Source organism: Myotis nattereri (assembly GCF_964212035.1).
Source record: "Myotis nattereri genome assembly, chromosome: 9".
In the NCBI taxonomy this organism is placed as follows: Eukaryota; Metazoa; Chordata; class Mammalia; order Chiroptera; family Vespertilionidae; genus Myotis; species Myotis nattereri.
The window spans coordinates 4,618,282-4,635,368 of record NC_138084.1 but is presented as its reverse complement, the minus strand read 5'-3'; the positions used below and the strand labels follow the sequence as shown (position 1 = coordinate 4,635,368).

At 64.7% G+C, this 17,087-nt stretch overlaps 1 protein-coding gene across 3 annotated transcripts in view; it reads left to right on the top strand.

Annotated features, from left to right (window-relative positions):
• The window catches only part of NRXN2 (neurexin 2), a 96,873-nt gene that overhangs the window by 38,407 nt on the left and 41,379 nt on the right, over positions 1-17,087 (top strand). For 2 of the 3 annotated variants that reach the window (XM_081099782.1, XM_081099781.1), the window contains exons 7-15: positions 925-1,086; positions 1,718-2,162; positions 5,172-5,558; positions 5,724-5,927; positions 11,782-11,808; positions 13,671-13,790; positions 14,193-14,574; positions 15,142-15,332; positions 16,861-17,034. In XM_081099782.1, the coding sequence (XP_080955908.1) occupies positions 925-1,086; positions 1,718-2,162; positions 5,172-5,558; positions 5,724-5,927; positions 11,782-11,808; positions 13,671-13,790; positions 14,193-14,574; positions 15,142-15,332; positions 16,861-17,034 (2,092 nt within the window). The remainder of the gene's footprint in view (positions 1-924; positions 1,087-1,717; positions 2,163-5,171; positions 5,559-5,723; positions 5,928-11,781; positions 11,809-13,670; positions 13,791-14,192; positions 14,575-15,141; positions 15,333-16,860; positions 17,035-17,087) is intronic. The other variant, XM_081099783.1, reaches the window with a different exon arrangement.

Genomic DNA, 17,087 nt, shown 5'->3' with positions numbered 1-17,087 from the left:
ACCCCCACAAGGTCACTGCTTCCCCCAGGCCACGGCTGCCCCTTCTCACCTCCTTGGAGCACCAGGCGCTCCCCATCCTTGAGTTTCTGCCTGACTTTCCAGCCCACAGTCAAGGCATCCTGAGGTTAGCCCTGTCCCCTCTGCTCTCTAACCCGGCCGGCTCCCTAGAGTGTGATGGTGGCATCAGTGGGGAAGGCGAAGAGAGAAGGGCAGGCTGATGAGTAGGTGCAGTACCGCCCGCTCCTTGGGAGACAGAGGGTGACCCGAGTAGAGGGATCTGGGCGTAAAGAGACTCAGGAAAGGGGCGTAGTGGGCATCGGCCCTGAAGGATGCTCTGTCCCTGCCCCTCCCTCCCTCCCCCCAGGCTCCAAGGCTCCAGGAATATCTCCGTTCTAGTTCCTCACGCCCTTGCTCACTGCCACCGCCCTACTGGCTGAGGCTGGAAGACCCCTCAGCGCCCGGAGGGGGAGCTGCAGGGGAGTTGGAGCCACCAAGAAGGGCGGGGACTGGGTCCCTGCCAATCGCATGCAGGTCCAGGAGCACCTTCAGGAGGAGGGGCATGAGGGTGCCCTTCACATCCCCCATCCTGGAGCCCTGACCTGGGGTTCCCACTTCCATTTGGAGCCACTTCCAGGAACTGGTTCTGGGGGAGCGCTCCAGCACCCTCAGGCCTCTGCCTGCTGAGCTGGGCACGGGGCAGGCCTGAGCCCACCCTGAGACCATCCAATCTTGTGCTGCCTCCTTCTCCCCCTCCCCCCGCTCCCCCCACTGTTCCTCCTCCGAGACAAGCAGACATAAAAATGGGGGGTCCGGCCCCCTCCCCCACTGCCCCCTGGCCCCTCCCTTGCCCAGCCCTCGACTCTCCCCAGGGAGTTGATGCCGGTTGTCTCCTTGTCTCTCCCCCTCCCGCCCTGGGCTGGGCAGGTGACCATCTCGGTGGACGGGATCCTGACCACCACAGGCTACACGCAGGAGGACTACACCATGCTGGGCTCCGACGACTTCTTCTACATCGGGGGCAGCCCCAACACCGCGGACCTGCCGGGCTCGCCCGTCAGCAACAACTTCATGGGCTGCCTCAAGGACGTGAGTGGGGCCGGGAGGGCTGCGCGCCCTGAACGCTCGCCGCCCCTGTGATGGGGTCTGCGCGGGCCAGCCGCCCGGTCTCTGTGCTTCTGGTCCTTCTCTTTTCAAAACCCGAGGCCGTCGGCTCCGTCCAGAGGCTTCTCTCTCACGGCCTTGGCCTCGGAAGCCCCGTCCGCTCAGGGGACCCTCAAGGCAGCTGCTGGATGTGAGGCCTCCGCCCCTGTGGCTGGGTCCCAGCTCTTCTGCTCTCTGCTCTGTGACCCTGGCCAGTCCCCTGACCTGGCCTACTCTTCGTTTGCTCATCTGTAAAACGAGCACCTACTCCTTAAGGGGGGTGTGAGGAGCAGAGGGGAGTGCAGACTAAGAGGCTTGGAGAACTGGGAAATGTCAACCAGGTGGTGGCCCTGACTGGCCCTTGTGACGAACGGGCGTCACTGTAGAGCTGGGCAGGAAGGCAGGACCGAGAGCCGGGGGCAGGGGAGTGGCTTGTTCACAGCCTCTGTGTGTGGTTCTAGAACAAAGGCCACGCCAGTGGTCTGGTGGAGCGGAGCAGGGCCCCCAGGGCTGGGTGGCAGGGCAGGAGGGCCAGGCCCCAGCGGCTCCGTGTCTCCTGCCCTGCCCCTCCCTGCAGGTGGTCTACAAGAATAATGACTTCAAGCTGGAGCTGTCCCGCCTGGCAAAGGAAGGGGACCCCAAGATGAAGCTGCAGGGGGACCTGTCATTCCGCTGTGAAGACGTGGCTGCCCTGGACCCCGTGACCTTTGAGAGTCCCGAGGCCTTCGTGGCGCTGCCCCGCTGGAGCGCCAAACGCACTGGCTCCATCTCCCTAGACTTCCGCACCACGGAGCCCAACGGGCTGCTGCTCTTTAGCCAGGGCCGGCGGGCCGGGGCCGGGGCCGGGGCTGGCAGCCTCGGCGCTGCCCAGCGGGCCGACTACTTCGCCATGGAGCTGTTGGACGGCTACCTCTACCTCCTGCTGGACATGGGCTCTGGAGGCATCAAGCTGCGGGCGTCCAGCCGCAAGGTCAACGATGGCGAGTGGTGCCACGTGGACTTCCAGAGGGACGGGCGCAAAGGTCAGGAGCCCTCTGGCCCCTTCTCCCTCCCTGGCCGCTCCTGGTCCCGGCCCTGACATCTTCCCAGGCCACTTCTGTCCTACAGTTTCCTGAACTCCTCCTGTGTTTTCCCCACTGGCCTCCCTGCCCTGCGCTGTCACTCCTGTCCTGGGGGGTGGGGGGCGTGCTGGAGACCTGGGGTCACACCTCCGCCCTTTCACTTACTGTGTGGGTAACGTTAGGCCCATCACCCAACCCCTGAAGCCTCACTTTCCTCATCTACGAAAGGCGTCCCTGCATCGGGGTCAGCGAGAGGGGAAAGTGAGAGGGCGCTGTAAAGGCCTTAGCACAGGGTCCCCCACAGAGTGAATATCTCACTCCCCTAAAAAACTATTCCCAACCGTGCCTGCCTCTGCCTAGATCCATTCGACTTTCTCTTATTAATTCGCTTTAGAAATATGTACTGAGCGCAGCAGCAGCTATGCAGGGCGCCGTCCAAGGTGCTGGAGCAGAGGGCGCATGAGCTAAAGTCTTTGCTGTCACAGAGCTGGTCAGGGGGGTCAGCGGGGTCAGCGGGGTGGGGGGAGCTGACAGTGGCCCCAGTGAGGACCCCGCACAGTGACGCAGCAGAGCAGGGAGTGCCGAGGGCGGGCAGGTGCTGTCTGGAACCTCCGGCTGCTTTAGCCACCCTCTCCACTCGTCCCCAGTCCCTCTTGCCCGCCCTCTTCTTGTCTTCGGCCTAATTCACCTTGTCGAACGTGAGAGAATTATCTGGGAAAGAGAGAGCTGGTGTTCGTGAGAGCGGACATATTATCCAGTGTAAGCTCCCATCCACGCCAGCTAAGGTGTCGCGCTCCCCGCTGTCACCGCTCTGGGCTGTGCGTCTCCGTGGAGTGACGGGGCGGCCGTGGCTCCTGGAAGTGTCCGCTTTTCATGGGCTGTTAGCCGTGTCTGCCTCTCCCTTCCTCGGGGCAAGGCTGCCTTCCCTGGGCTTCATGGCCAGTGGGCCCACCCCCTCGTTTTGTCTCATGAGGCCCCACGGGGTCTCCCCGGCTCCTGGTGTCCACACAGGTGGGCAGTAGCCCTTTAGGTTGGAAAGCTGCCTGGACTCCCGGCCTCCTGCTCGCCTTGGCCTCCAGGAAGTGGTCTCCGTGGCCTCACACTGAGCTCAGAGCCCACCCACGCAGTCTGGCTGGCCCCGGGGCCACTGCCTTGACCAGCTTTGGCCATGCCCAGTGGCCAAACAGCACGCATGCTTGAGTGGTCATTCCAGCAAAGCCTCTGACCTTCCCCTGGTTTCAGAAAAATTGTAAATTATACGTAATCTGAAAGTTACCGTTTTAGCCATTTTAAGTGTACAGTGTAGTGGCACTGAGTGCATTCCCATCATGTCACCACCCCCATCCACCTGCAGACCGTTCCCCTTTTCCCAAACTTAACGTCCGTCCCCATTAAGCAGTAACTCCTCCCCCCGCCCCCCGCCCCTGGCAGCTGGCATCCTGCTTTCTGCCCCTATGAATGTGACTACTCCAGGGACTCCTACAGCTGGAATATGCAGCCCTTGTCCCTTTGGGTCTGCCTCGTGTCACTCAGCAGACTAGTTTCAAGGTTCCTCCACGCTGTAGCATGTGGCATCATTTCTTCTTACGGCAGAATGATATTCCATTGCATGTTACATGTCACACCTGTTGGCGAAGGTTTGGGTCATTTCCTTTCCGTGTTTTAGGGCGACCTGGGGGCCAGGCCTATACTCGGTTTAATTTCCTCTTGCTCTGTGGCCGCTTTGACACTCCTACCTGAGCCCGAATCTCCCCTAGGATAACCGGTCTCCCTTCCAAAGCACTTACGATTCAGAAGCTCCGCACCGGCGCCCTCTCCTGGCTGCCAGCTGGCCTCGCAGGTCCCAGGAGCTGACCCGCCGGCCCATCTTGTCCCCCAGCCACAGAGGGGCTCCCCGCTGGGGTGGAGGAGGCTGCCCTGCGGGGGGGGGGGGGGTACTTTGGCTCTGCGCCTCCCCTGCCGTGGTGCTTCGGGCAGGTTCCTAGTTTCTCTGAGGCCTGCCTGCCATTTCCTAGGGGGTCGTGAAGGACCACCTTCACAGGGGACCGTGAGACTAAGCGATATAACATGTAAAGTGCTAAGGGCCTGGCACGTGGTCACAAACGCTCAGTAGATGTTAGTGGGGGAACCTTAGATGCAAGCCTTTCAGCCTCCTCAGGGGTCTGTGCCTCTAGTTCCTGGTTTAAGGGACTGGGGGGGGGGTGGCGGGGGGAATGACCCGTGAATGATCCAGCCCTTTTGGGGTGTGTCCACCTCCTGTGCATCCTCCAAAGACTCACTCAGGTCAGGAGGGAGGAGCCTGGACCTCACACTGCAGCCGGGCTGGGGCGGGCTCACGTGAGCTGACGTTGGGGGCCTTTGTCAGGCAGTGTCTGAGCAGGCGAGCGAGGCTCAGCTTCCTCCAGGGCCGCTGCAGGGGTGGGTGGGAGGCCCGGCCACTGCAGGGGTGGGTGGGAGGTCCGGCCGCTGCAGGGGTGGGTGGGGAGGCCCGGCCACTGCAGGGGTGGGTGGGAGGTCCGGCCGCTGCAGGGGTGGGTGGGAGGTCCGGCCACTGCAGGGGTGGGTGGGAGGTCCGGCCGCTGCAGGGGTGGGTGGGGAGGCCCGGCCACTGCAGGGGTGGGTGGGAGGTCCGGCCGCTGCTGGGGTGGGTGGGGAGGCCCGGCCGCTGCAGGGGTGGGTGGGAGGTCCGGCCGCTGCAGGGGTGGGTGGGAGGCCCGGCCACTGCAGGGGTGGGTGGGAGGTCCGGCTGCTGCAGGGGTGGGTGGGAGGCCCGGCCGCTGCAGGGGTGGGTGGGGAGGCCCGGCCGCTGCAGGGGTGGGTGGGAGGCCCGGCCACTGCAGGGGTGGGTGGGAGGCCCGGCCGCTGCAGGGGTGGGTGGGGAGGCCCGGCTGCCAGGCTGTCCCCCTCTCTGGCCTGTGGCACCTCTCCGTCCGGCTGCCCCGCTGAGGCTCACTGTTTGGTGACCCCTAGGCTCCATCTCGGTGAACAGCCGCAGCACCCCGTTCCTGGCCACGGGGGAGAGTGAGATTCTGGACCTGGAGAGCGAGCTGTACCTGGGCGGTCTCCCCGAGGGGGGGCGCGTGGAAATGCCGCTGCCCCCGGAGGTGTGGACGGCGGCGCTGCGGGCCGGCTACGTGGGCTGCGTGCGGGACCTCTTCATCGACGGGCGGAGCCGCGACCTGCGGGGCCTGGCCGAGGCACAGGGGGCCGCGGGCGTGGCCCCCTTCTGCTCCCGGGAGACGCTGAAGCAGTGCGCCTCGGCCCCCTGTCGCAACGGGGGCGCCTGCCGCGAGGGCTGGAACCGCTTCGTCTGCGACTGCGTGGGGACCGGCTTCCTGGGGCGGGTCTGTGAGAGAGGTGAGGCTGCCTTCACCCCGGCCCCGCTGCCCAGCCCCGCGGCCCCTCCTCGGCCGGCCCTGCCTGTCCTCCTGGTAATGATTCTCTCGTCTTCTGTCTCCCTCCACTGGCCTCTGCCCGCCCTGCTCCCCTTCCCCCTCTCCCCACCCCCCTCTCCTGGGGCAGAGGCCACGGTCCTGAGCTACGACGGCTCCATGTACATGAAGATCATGCTGCCCAACGCCATGCACACGGAGGCGGAGGACGTGTCGCTGCGTTTCATGTCCCAGCGGGCCTACGGGCTCATGATGGCCACCACCTCCCGGGAGTCGGCCGACACCCTGCGCCTCGAGCTGGATGGGGGCCAGATGAAGCTCACGGTCAACCTCGGTAACCACCCCCCCCACCCCCCAGCGTGCTCCTGTCACCCCCGCCTCTGACTCACACCCCCTCTGTCCAGAGAAGCTCCTGCCCACCCCCTCCCCCCGCCTCTGACTCACACCCCCTCTGTCTGGAGAAGCTCCTGCCCCCCCACCCCCACCCCCACCTCTGACTCACACCCCCTCTGTCCAGAGAAGCTGGTGGTGGCCCCAGCGAGGGTTTGGAGGCGGGAGGGTGAGAGCCCCGTGAGGACGCACTGTGGGGGCACCCCGTGGCCACACCACCGCCTGAATGTGCTCACCTGGTGTGCCCTCCCACGGTGCTCACCTGGGCCTTGGAGGGCTCTGTCCTGGGCACACGCATAACAACAGCTCATTCGTGGTTGTCGCCTCACCCACTTGCTCATTCACGGCTCATTCACTGGGGAGCACACCGGTGCTGCACCCCAGCCCAGGGCAGCGGCAGATCCAGCGCTGAGACCCCCCCACCCCCGACCGCCCTCACCTGCTCCACGTTGAAAGCCATGTCTGCGTCTGGTGCGTAGGCGCCCTTGGGACACGGATGCATGGGACTCGCCACCTTCCTCATGTCTGCTTCCACGTTTGCGTCCCATGGCTGCCCTGCGATGACACCGGGTCCCCAGATAGGTGCTGCTGTCCCTGTTTTGTAGACTGTGGCATTCATGCACCCAAGGTCACGAAGCTAGTGGGGGTCGTGAGGGTGCGGGGGGCCGGACTCTGACTCAGGCATCTGCCTAAAGCACGGGCTCCCCTCATCGCCTCTAACAGAGCTGGGGGGGGAGGGGCGCCCAGGCCTCGCCATCAGAGGGCGCAGGTCTCTGCCCGACCCCCAGCCGGCGGTGCCACCTCCCCTGGCAGTGCCCTGGGTGTCATGCAGGCAGGACCGGGAGGCCTGTGGGGGCAAAAAGACAACCGCTCGCTCACTCACTGACATTCCCGGGACCCCTTGTAAGGGCCAGGCGTACGCCACACCCACACCCGGCACAGCCATGGGTGAGCTTCACCGGGAGACCCTGGAAGTGAGCGTCCTGGGCTGTCCAGGCCCGGTCACCTCTGTCCATCCCAGACGCGCCTCTCAGTGCAGAGACGCTGGCACCCGGCGCCCGCCCTGCAGGAGGTCCAGGCCGCTCAGGTCACGCGTGTCCGGGCCTGAGCAGATTAGAATCCTCGACGGAGATGACACAGAGCTTTGAGCTTTTCAGTATCTACCTGGAGTCTCCTGCTAGCGCTGGTCTCCAGGGCGTTTGTAGGAGAGACTGGCCACCACCTTGTTTATAAACGTACACTATTGGCCCTGGGCTCGTACTCTGAGGACCAGGCTTTGCAGAGCGAGGCGGGAGCGGGAGCAGGAGGTGTGCGGGCAGCCGGGGCCTCCCAGTGGCTTCAGGGTGTCCCCCCCCCCCCCCCCCCCCCCCCCCCGGCTCTGCCTCTAACCAGGATCACAGATCACAGCAGGTGGCGGCTGGGCGACGGCAGCGCCGCAGGGGGAGCTGGACGGGAAGCGCCTCTGGCCAGCGCTCGGTCCTACCGCACCCCCAACCCCGGCAGCACCCTGAGGTGCCGCAGGAGGAGGCGCCGGCCTAGGGCCCATGCGTGGCCCGTGCTGCTTGGGTGGCCTGGTCCGCGCACCAGGAGACCCCGCGCCCGTGTGTTCTGGGTGCGGCTGCGCCAGGCTCTGTGCGTGGCGGGGTCACAGCGGGATGCTGGGCCTTCTGCTGCCGGGACGCGGATGCTCTTCCTCACGGGGCTCTCGGTCCCCCGCGGAGAAACCCTGTTCCTTCCGATTAGAAGGGAGGCGGTGTCCTCAGCCGGAAAGATGTTCTCTGGGGCCTCAGGACCTTCCACTCTCAGGACCGAGCCTGCCCTTCCCATGGGCGCGTTTTCCTGTCGGTTCGACGTAAGCATGTAGACGTCCGAGAACAGGAGGCCCCAGGCTGTAGTCCAACCCCGCCTCCTCCCTGGCCCGGCCACAGAGATGCCATGTCTAACTGGCTCATGACAAGCTGTGACCAAGCTGTGCGGACGCGTGTGTCCCGCAAATGCCAAGCGACGCGAGCACAGGGAGGCGTGAGGCCGCTGTGCGATCACGCAGACTCAGCCTGCCCACACCCAGCCACCGGCCTCGGGCTGTGATGGGGCCAGAAGGTCTGGGCTCTAGCCCTGGTCCCCTTGATGGCTGGGTGAGTCGCTGCCTCTCTCCGAGCCTGTTTTCCCCTCTGCAGAATGGGAGTAAGAGTCCTCACCCTGCCCACTCTGTGTGATGGGTCTGAGGCTGAGATGGAGCAGTGGGAGTGAAGGCAGCAGACAGATGCAAGGGACACGGGTAGGCTCTCCCCAGCCTTCCTGAAGGAGAACCGCATTGGGAGAGGGGGAGGGGGAGGGGAGGGAGAGGGGGAGGGATGGGGCTACAGCTACAGCCAGCTGGGGGCTTGCTTCCTTCCACAGGACCCCACTCAGGATCCCCATTCCCATCCCCATCCTGCTCGATACGCAGGGCCTGCCCAGCCTCCCAGTCAGGCCACACCATGGAGGCCCCAGTCCTGGGCTGGACCCACTTCCGGGAATGGAAGGAAGACTGACGGGGCGTGGCCTCGGCCTGGTGGTCTCAGTGGTAGGCAGGGAAGCCGGCCAGTGCCGCTCACGGGCGCAGACTTGGTGCTGGGTCCTGAGGAGGGAGCAGTTGCCAGTGGCCACTGATGGGCGGCTGGAGGGGCACGGAGTGCCTGCCTCAGGAGACGGGTGTTTGCTAGGCCAGAGCGAGCCAAAGAGGCCCCGAGGCTGCTGCCTCCTTCCAGGCAGAGGATGCCATAGACACCGACTGTGCCTCCTCCTGCTCCTGCTGCAGCTCCTCGCAGCCCCCAGCTGGTCCCCAGAGCTGTGCTGCCTGCAGCCCGAGCAGAGGGCGGTCTGTCCCTGGAGGAAGTAGAGTCCTCTGGGCTCCACCCTGCTCAGTGTGACCCGAGTCCCTGGTTCCTTCTGCCTCAGCCGTGGCCCCTGGGGCAGGACCCAGCAGCCTCCTGTCCCTCTCACCCTCCCTGGAGTTGCCCTGCACCAGGTGTGCCCATGTGGTCCCCGCTGTCAGCGAGACAACTCGGAGGGCGCATTGTATTGCAGTGATGGCGAACCTTCTGAGCTCGGCGTGTCAGCATTTTGAAAAACCCTAACTTAACTCTGGTGCCGGGTCACATACAGAAATTTTTTGATATTTGCAACCATAGTAAAACAAAGACATATTTTTGATATTTATTTTATATATTTAAATGCCATGAACAAAGAAAAATCAACCAAAAAAATGAGTTTGCGTGTCAGAGGTTCTCCATCACTGTTGTATTGAAAGCATCTCAGAGCTGGAGGGTCTTAGAAGTTACCCCTTCAGCCCAACCCCGGGTGTGAACTGCCCTTGTCTCTCCCCATGGACAGGCGGCTCCGCCCGGCTCCCCACCCCACCATGCCAGGGGCTCCTCGCCTCTGAGACGGCCATTCCTCCTCGGCAGCAGCCTCCCCTTCTGAAATTCCCGCCCGTGGACCTGGCTCTGCCCCCTTGAGCCGGGCAGAGCAAGTCCAACTCTGGCTCGTGGTATAAGCCAAGCGCACTCCACTCACAGCCCACAGCCCTTCAATCCCGGCCGGGAGGGCACCGGCTCACCCACCGCGGCTGCTCAGCAGGTCTCCAGCTCCCTCTGTCGGCTGGGCTCCTGGCCCACAGCTCTGCATGGGGCTGCCTCCGAGGCACCGCTTCTGAGAGGAGACTGGCCAGTGGGCTCCTGGGCCCCTTGCATAGAAACCTTCCCACTGCACCCCCTCCAATCTGGGGGGCCGGGAGTGGCAGGGGCAGAGGGGGCCTGGGACGCCGCCGGTCCTTTCCCTCAGCTCCTTTCCGTGCAGGTGGCTTCCTCCCACCTGTCCCCTCACACCTTCCTCTCCCCTCCCTGGTCTCTGTGTCCAGCCAGCGCCTTGGTGCGGCTGCGCAGACCGGTCACTGTCGATGCCTGAGCCTGGTCAGTAGTTACTAGCTACGCCCCTGAGCTGTGCTGTGTCCCTGTTCGCTGCGGCTCCCGGCTTTCCTCCGCATGGTGGGGCTCCCTCCTGGGGTGCCTATCTTCAGGGGTTTGCTCCCCTCTCACCCCACTGGAGCGGGGGCTTCTGAGGGTGTGGCCGCTGCAGAGGGTGGGCCTGGAGCTGACACCCCTTCTCTGGACAGACGGACCCCCTCCCGGCGCTCCCCTGCTGGGAGGGAAAGCCCTGGGCCTTTTCCCGATGGAGTCAGCGCCCTTCCTGCCCTCTTTTCTTTTTTGGACCCTTCACTGGTGAAGACTCTGCTGGCCCCGAGAGAGCCCCCGTGACCTGACGCCAGGCCTGGCACCCCCCCATCAGCCCCCCGTTACCCCCCCATCCAGCTTCTCTTTCCCTCTGCTCCCTTTTCTTCCTCTTTTCTCTCTGCTCCCTCTACCTCCTTCCTCTTTCTGGGCCTTCAGACTTCCCCGTGCCTGCCCCCTGGCCTTCGGCCTCCTCTGTCCTCTGGGGTGCCAGGCTGTGGCTCAGGGTCCCGGCTGCTCCCCCCACTCTTCTGCTGCGGTTGACAACGCGTGTGGAGCTCAGCGTACTGCCCGAGGGACCATGCCCCCCAGAGCCACGGGGGAATCTGTTTGCCTTCCCTGCAGGAACCTTCAGGCCCGGGGCAGGCCAGGTGCCCGAGGCCCCTCGCTTCCTGGCCCCTGGGGCCTGGGCAGAGCCTGTTCCGGCAGGAGCCACTGGATGCCAGGATAGTGCTGCTAACAGCGCTGGGAACCGCCCTCTGAGGGGCCAGGGACAGCCCATTTCCCGCTCCCAGCTCAGGACCCTCTTGCTCAGGGCCCTGGGCTCACGGCGGGGAGCTGAGGCTCAGGTTTGCCATTGCAGTGAGTCTCGGCCAGCCTTCCTGCCTCCTGGTGCAGGGCCGGCTGCAGCTCCTGGTGTCAGGTCTGAGGGAGCGGCACCGGCGCTCAGGGCCCCGAGCCCCGGCCTCACAGGACTAAAGCTCCGTTCCCCTCAGGGCTGGCCCGCTGCATGTTGTGGGTCATGTGCCCCACGGTGTGTGTGTTGGTGGTGGGGCCAGTGTGCTCAGGGGCAGGGGCAGGGGACGTTGCTTGTGGTGCCTGCCTGCCCCTGACTTGCTGTGCCTCAGAAGTCATATTTGGGGGCCTCAGGGTCCCCGTCTGTGAGGCCACGGCTCCTCCTAGGAAAACACGGACACCAGTTCCTCTTCAGGGTGAGGGGCCACTGGGCCCGGTAAGCCTGGCATCCTCCCGGTTAGGAAGGTTCCTGTAGGGGTGGTGCCAGCCCCCCGGGACGTGGGGAGGCATATGGCCACGGGGAGGGCCCTGGGGCAGACCCCTCCATTTGGCTCAGATCCCGGAGGACCTGGGGAGTGACGCTTCACCGCCTGGGCTCTGAGCAGGGGGCCGTCCCAGGGCAGGGGTGCGGGGACACTGGCCTGCCCCACGCTCCCCTCCCCGAGATGAGGAGGTGTTGGGTTGGCCAGCCCCTCAGCCCCCAGCGATCCGTGTACGCTGAGATCCCCAGGGTGCCATCTCCCTCCGACAGGAGAGGCCTGGGCCCCCTTCCTGTCACCGGCCTGCCCTGCCTCCCAGCCCTGGGGAGGGTTGGAGCCCTCTTGGGGACAGGAGGTGCAGGGTCCACCTGAGGAAGGGGAGAGGGCACCTGGGCACGCGTGGTCCCCGGAAAGTGGCCCCGGGGGGAACCCCCGCCCGCAGACACCCCTCCCTGTGAAGGATGTAAAAAAAAAAAACTTGTTCTGCCTTTTTGTCTCCCCTCCCCCTCTGCCCGCCCCATGGCCCCCCCAGACTGCCTGCGCGTCGGCTGTGCACCCAGTAAGTGGCTTCCCTCTTCTGCAGAGTCCTGAGGGGCTTGGGATGCTGGCCCGGGTCTGGGGGGGCCGGTGGGGGAGGAGAGGCCTCATCACTGGCTTGTGTGGGGTTGGGCAGTGGGTGTGGGGAGGCAGGGGAGTGGGTGGATGGGGTCGAGTGGTTGTGGACAGCATGGGCCGAAGGAAGCCAAACCAGGGAGAGCTGGTGGGGGTCCGGGTCAGCATGCTCACGGGCCGGGAGAGGGAGGGCAGGAGACCTCGTCATCTCACGGCCTCAGGAGCGGGGGACAAAGTTGGTGGCCCCGCAGCGGGACGGCCCACCCCCCTTTCTGGGCAGGAAGGTGGAGAGAGCTCTGGGCCAGGATGTTCCGCTGCATCTCCCGCGGCGGCCACAAGGGGGAGCGCGAGGCACGCCGGAAGGGAGATGCGGCCTGAGGTCCGTGGAGGCAGCGTGGCCAGGGCCTCCAAACAGCCTCCCGGCTCCTGCGTGGGCAGGGCCGCCTTTCGGCCACACGGGGGCGCCCTCCGAGGTGGCAGCGAGGCTCCCGGCGGGGTGCGGTGGAGAGAGAGTGGGCGTTTCTGAGCGCCCAGCGTGCGGGCTCCGCGCTGTCTGGGGTTCCGCGTGGTGCGCCCGAGGTCGTGTAGGCGACACGGGAAGGTGGCAGGCCCAGGCAGAGGGGCTGTGTGCGCTGAGCCTGTGCGTCTGGTACCTGTGTGCATTCCCGTGGTGACCCTGCTCCCTGCTGGCCTGAGCACTGGGGGGCCCAGGGGTGACCTGGGAGTGCTGGAAGGCTCAGCTCCCTTCTAAAGAGAAGTTTTTTCTTTTAAAAATCTTCCCCCAAGGATATTTCCCCCCATTCATTATTAGAGAGAGTGGAAGGGAGGGGGAGAGAGGGGCTGCGGATCGAACCTGCAACCCAGGTCTGCGCCCTTGACTGGAAATCGAACCCCTGACCCTCCTGTGTGTGGGCCAGCACTCCAACCACTGAACAACACTGGCCAGGGCCAAAGATAAATCTTTCTGTTTTATTTATTTTTCTTCTTTAAATATATTTTTTATTGATTTTAGAAAGGGGGATGGGGAGAGAGATAGAGATATCAATGATGAGAAAGAATCATTGATCAGCTGCCTCCTGCACACCCCACACTGGGGATCAAGCCTGCAACCCAGGCAGATGCCCTGACCAAGACTCCAACTATGACCTCCTGGTTCATAGGTCGATGCTCAACCACGCTAGCCAGGGCCAAAGATAAATATTTTTGCGTTAGACTTGGAAGCAGATAATCCTGGCCTTGAATAAATGGTCATAATTCCTAAAAACACATTCCCCTGAGGCCACGCTGAGTGAGCTGTGTGTGGGGTGACCAGTGTGTGCGGGAGGGTCACCTGGGCCCTGTGTGCTGGGGGGCTGTGTGTCTGTGGAGGGTCCTCTGCCAGCAGGAAGCTGTGGGTGCCCCGTGAGGCTCTGCAGTTGGGAAGGTTGTAGGTCTACGCATGTATGTGGGGAGTTAGCTGCTGGCTGCAGACATGGACGTGGAAGGTCCTTAGGAGACGGGGAGGAGCGTGTTGGGTGTAAGACATGAGAGTCTGTGTGCAGAGCCCCAGGGCACAGCTGCACAGGCATGGGTCACGTCGATTCTCTTCGAATGGCACCTGGGATGTTGTACGGCATGGCAGTGCCGAGTGTGTAAAAGCTCTGTTCACGTGAGTGTGTGTATCGGTGTGCATGGTGTGTGGCACAGCCAACCATGTGCCGTAGGTTGTGTTTGAACTTGTGTGCACGTGTCTGGGGCGGTGAGGCCGCGCCGGGGCTGTGCGTGTGGGTGGGTGCAGAGGCCACGCTCACTCCCCCCTTGGTGCCGCAGGTAAAGGCCCGGAGACCCTCTTTGCGGGGCACAAGCTCAATGACAATGAGTGGCACACGGTGAGGGTGGTGCGGCGTGGCAAGAGCCTGCAGCTGTCCGTGGACAACGTGACGGTGGAGGGTAGGTGGCCTGGGGCCAGGGGGGTGGACACATGGCTAGTGGCCTGTGCTCGGCTCCGTTCTGGGTGACCCCTGCCTCGGGCAGCATTCCATCAAGCTGCTGCTGGCATTTCTCCCTGGGGGGTGGTGTAAATGGGGGGCCCGGACCCCAAGGCCACCCGACTCCCTGCCGGCAGCCTGTCCCCGGAAACCTGGCAGCCCAGGACCAGCGCCCCGCCCCACCGCTCCTCCTGGCGCCAGGACTGCGCTGGCGCCGGCCCCACCTGGGCGCGCTGGCTGATGTCTTCTCTGTGTGGCCCATGTGTGGAGGGGCGGCTCCTGGGGACCCCAGGCCCAGCCTCAGGAATGGCCCCCCGTCTGCGCCCCGAAGCCGCCCCTCACCTCTGGCTCCTGTCCCGAGCAGGGCAGATGGCAGGGGCCCACACGCGGCTGGAGTTCTACAACATCGAGACGGGCATCATGACGGAGCGGCGCTTCATCTCGGTGGTGCCCTCCAACTTCATCGGGCACCTGAGCGGGCTGGTGTTCAACGGGCAGCCCTACATGGACCAGTGCAAGGACGGGGACATCACCTACTGCGAGCTCAACGCCCGCTTTGGCCTGCGTGCCATCGTGGCCGACCCCGTCACCTTCAAAAGCCGGAGCAGCTACCTGGCGCTCGCCACGCTCCAAGCCTACGCCTCCATGCACCTCTTCTTCCAGTTCAAGACCACGGCCCCCGACGGGCTGCTCCTGTTCAACTCGGGCAACGGCAACGACTTCATCGTCATCGAGCTGGTCAAGGGGTGAGGTGCTGGGCGCTGCACCGCCCTCCAGGGAGTGGCCCCTCTCCCCCTGGCCAGGATGTGGCCCCCCCGCCACTGGCTGAGACGTCTAATCCCCCCAAATCACAGGCCAAGATTCAAGTCCCCAATACCAGCCACGATGGCAAAACAGCACCCCCTCCTTCTGCCCTGGTGACTCCCCAGTTTCTTCCTTGCCTGGGGTGTCCCAGTCATTTGCTCTCCCTTCCCTGTCCTGGCCGCCCCCCCGCCCCCCAGCCCTCTCTACAGGCAGAGACAGGGCCAGTCCCGGGGGCCCCTTGTCGGGAGGACCCCAGCCTAGAGCCGCTGTCCCTGATCCCAGGGGACCCTGCTGCCTCCACGAACCTCTCCCCAACCAGCTCCTCTGTGGTCCTCTCTCCACGCTCCCCCCATGACCATAGTCCTCGTGCCATCAGGGTGGGTCCCTCCACTGTGGGGCCTCCCCCTCCCCCCTCCCTCCATGGCACAGAGGACCCCCGCCAGGTGTAGCTCCTCCCTCCCAGCCTTGCCCCCACCTTGACCTCGTGTCTCCTCCCGCCCGCGGGGCAGGTACATCCACTACGTGTTCGACCTGGGGAACGGCCCGTCCCTGATGAAGGGGAACTCCGACAAACCAGTCAACGACAACCAGTGGCACAACGTGGTGGTGTCCCGGGACCCCGGCAACGTGCACACGCTCAAGATCGACTCCCGCACCGTCACGCAGCACTCCAACGGCGCCCGGAACCTCGATCTCAAAGGTGGGCCCGGCGCCTCTGCGCAAGGCCTGGCCCAGGCCAAACCCCCCCTGGCCCCACAAGGTCCCCCCGCCCCGCCCTGGGTGCTCTCCCACTAGCGCGATCCCCCTCCTCCCCGGCCCACGGCTCCCACCTCTCCCCTGCCTCCACCGTGGCCACCTCTGTCGGGGTCTGCTCACTGCCCGGGCCTTCCACAGACCTCCTGGTCCAACAAGCTTGAGAAGCCTGGGATGGGGGGCTGGAGAGAGGAGGGAGCTCAGCACCCTGCAGACGCCCCCCTAGGAGGGTGGGAGGGTGGGAGGGTGGGGGGGCCGTTGTGAGGGGAGAGGGTGGCAGTAGCTGGGTCCCCGCATGCTCTTCCGTCACACACCTGGGGCCTTGGCTGGGCTTCCCTGGTGGGTCAGCACGACACCAGGTGCCACGTTCCTCAGCCTCTTCAGCAGCCATTGAAGCGTCACCGCCTCCCCCGGGGGTGGGGGGGTGGGGACGGGGTGATGGTGGCTAGAGAGCCGGGAACAGGAGGATGAGCCTAGAAACGGGTGTTGGACGGAAGGGAGGACAGTGCCCGTGGCTACTCCAGAGCCCAATGGGGCAACTGCTTTTGCACCCCCAAAGCCACCCTCAGTTCCACTGGGACCCTGGGTGTCAGTGGGACTCAGACGTCCAAGCTTGAGGAGGATCCTCAGAGACCATTGGGTTCATCCCCTCTTGGGGAGGTGGAGGCAGAAGCTTCTGGAAGCTAGGTGGCTTGCCTTAAGTCACCGAGTGAGCAGGCAGCTGAGCAGCCAGTGGAAGCTTGGCTAGACTCCTGGGCTCGATGTTGGGCAGGGCGCTGCCAATTCTCCTTGCTCCCAGAAGGGGGCGATGTGTCACAGATAACCCACAGCGGTAGCCACCTGGTGCCGTCTGGGCCTGTCTGGGTTGCACTGCGCCCATGGCCAGGGCATCAGGGTTGCCCGTGTCTTGCTGAAGTTCTGCTGGGGCAGGGGTGGGGGGTGGGGGGTAGGGGACAAAACATCCAGGGAGTCAGGTTCGCTGTGGCCGGACACCGATGTGGGCGTCAGGCGCTCCCTAGAGCACTCCCCAGTGTGGCCCAGAGCTTCCCGCCAAGCCGTAGTTGCTGGGCTTAGAACCCCCCAGGAGGGAACGCAGAGTAGGGAGAGGCCGGGGAGGGGCCTGCAGGAGTTCTGGCAACGGAGACTTCGGAAGGGGGAGCCAGGGGGGTGTTGGGGCTGCACATCATGAAAGGCCCTGATTACAGGCCGGAACTGGATCAGATGTGTGGGAGAGAGCGGGGAACAGTCTCCTCCAGCTGCTCCCCACCCCCGCCCCCTGCATCTGGGCTTCTCTGGGAGAGGAGCAGACAGATGGCAAAGTGGAGAAGGAAGAAGGAAGAGGCGGGGGAGGGGGATGAGGCGCCGGGTCTCTGTAAGGAAAGCGTCTGGGCTGGGACCCTGCACGGCCAGGAGGATCTGAGACCGACACGCAGTCCAGGAGGGCGAAGCGAGGTCCTGACCCTCTCCCTTTGCAGGGGAGCTGTACATTGGCGGTCTGAGCAAGAACATGTTCAGCAACCTGCCCAAGCTGGTGGCCTCCCGGGATGGCTTTCAGGGCTGCCTGGCCTCGGTGGACCTCAACGGCCGCCTCCCGGACCTCATCGCGGACGCCCTGCACCGCATCGGGCAGGTGGAGAGGGGCTGTGACGGTGAGTGTGGGGGGAGGAGTGTGACCCGCAGCTGCAGGACGGCCAGCTGCCCA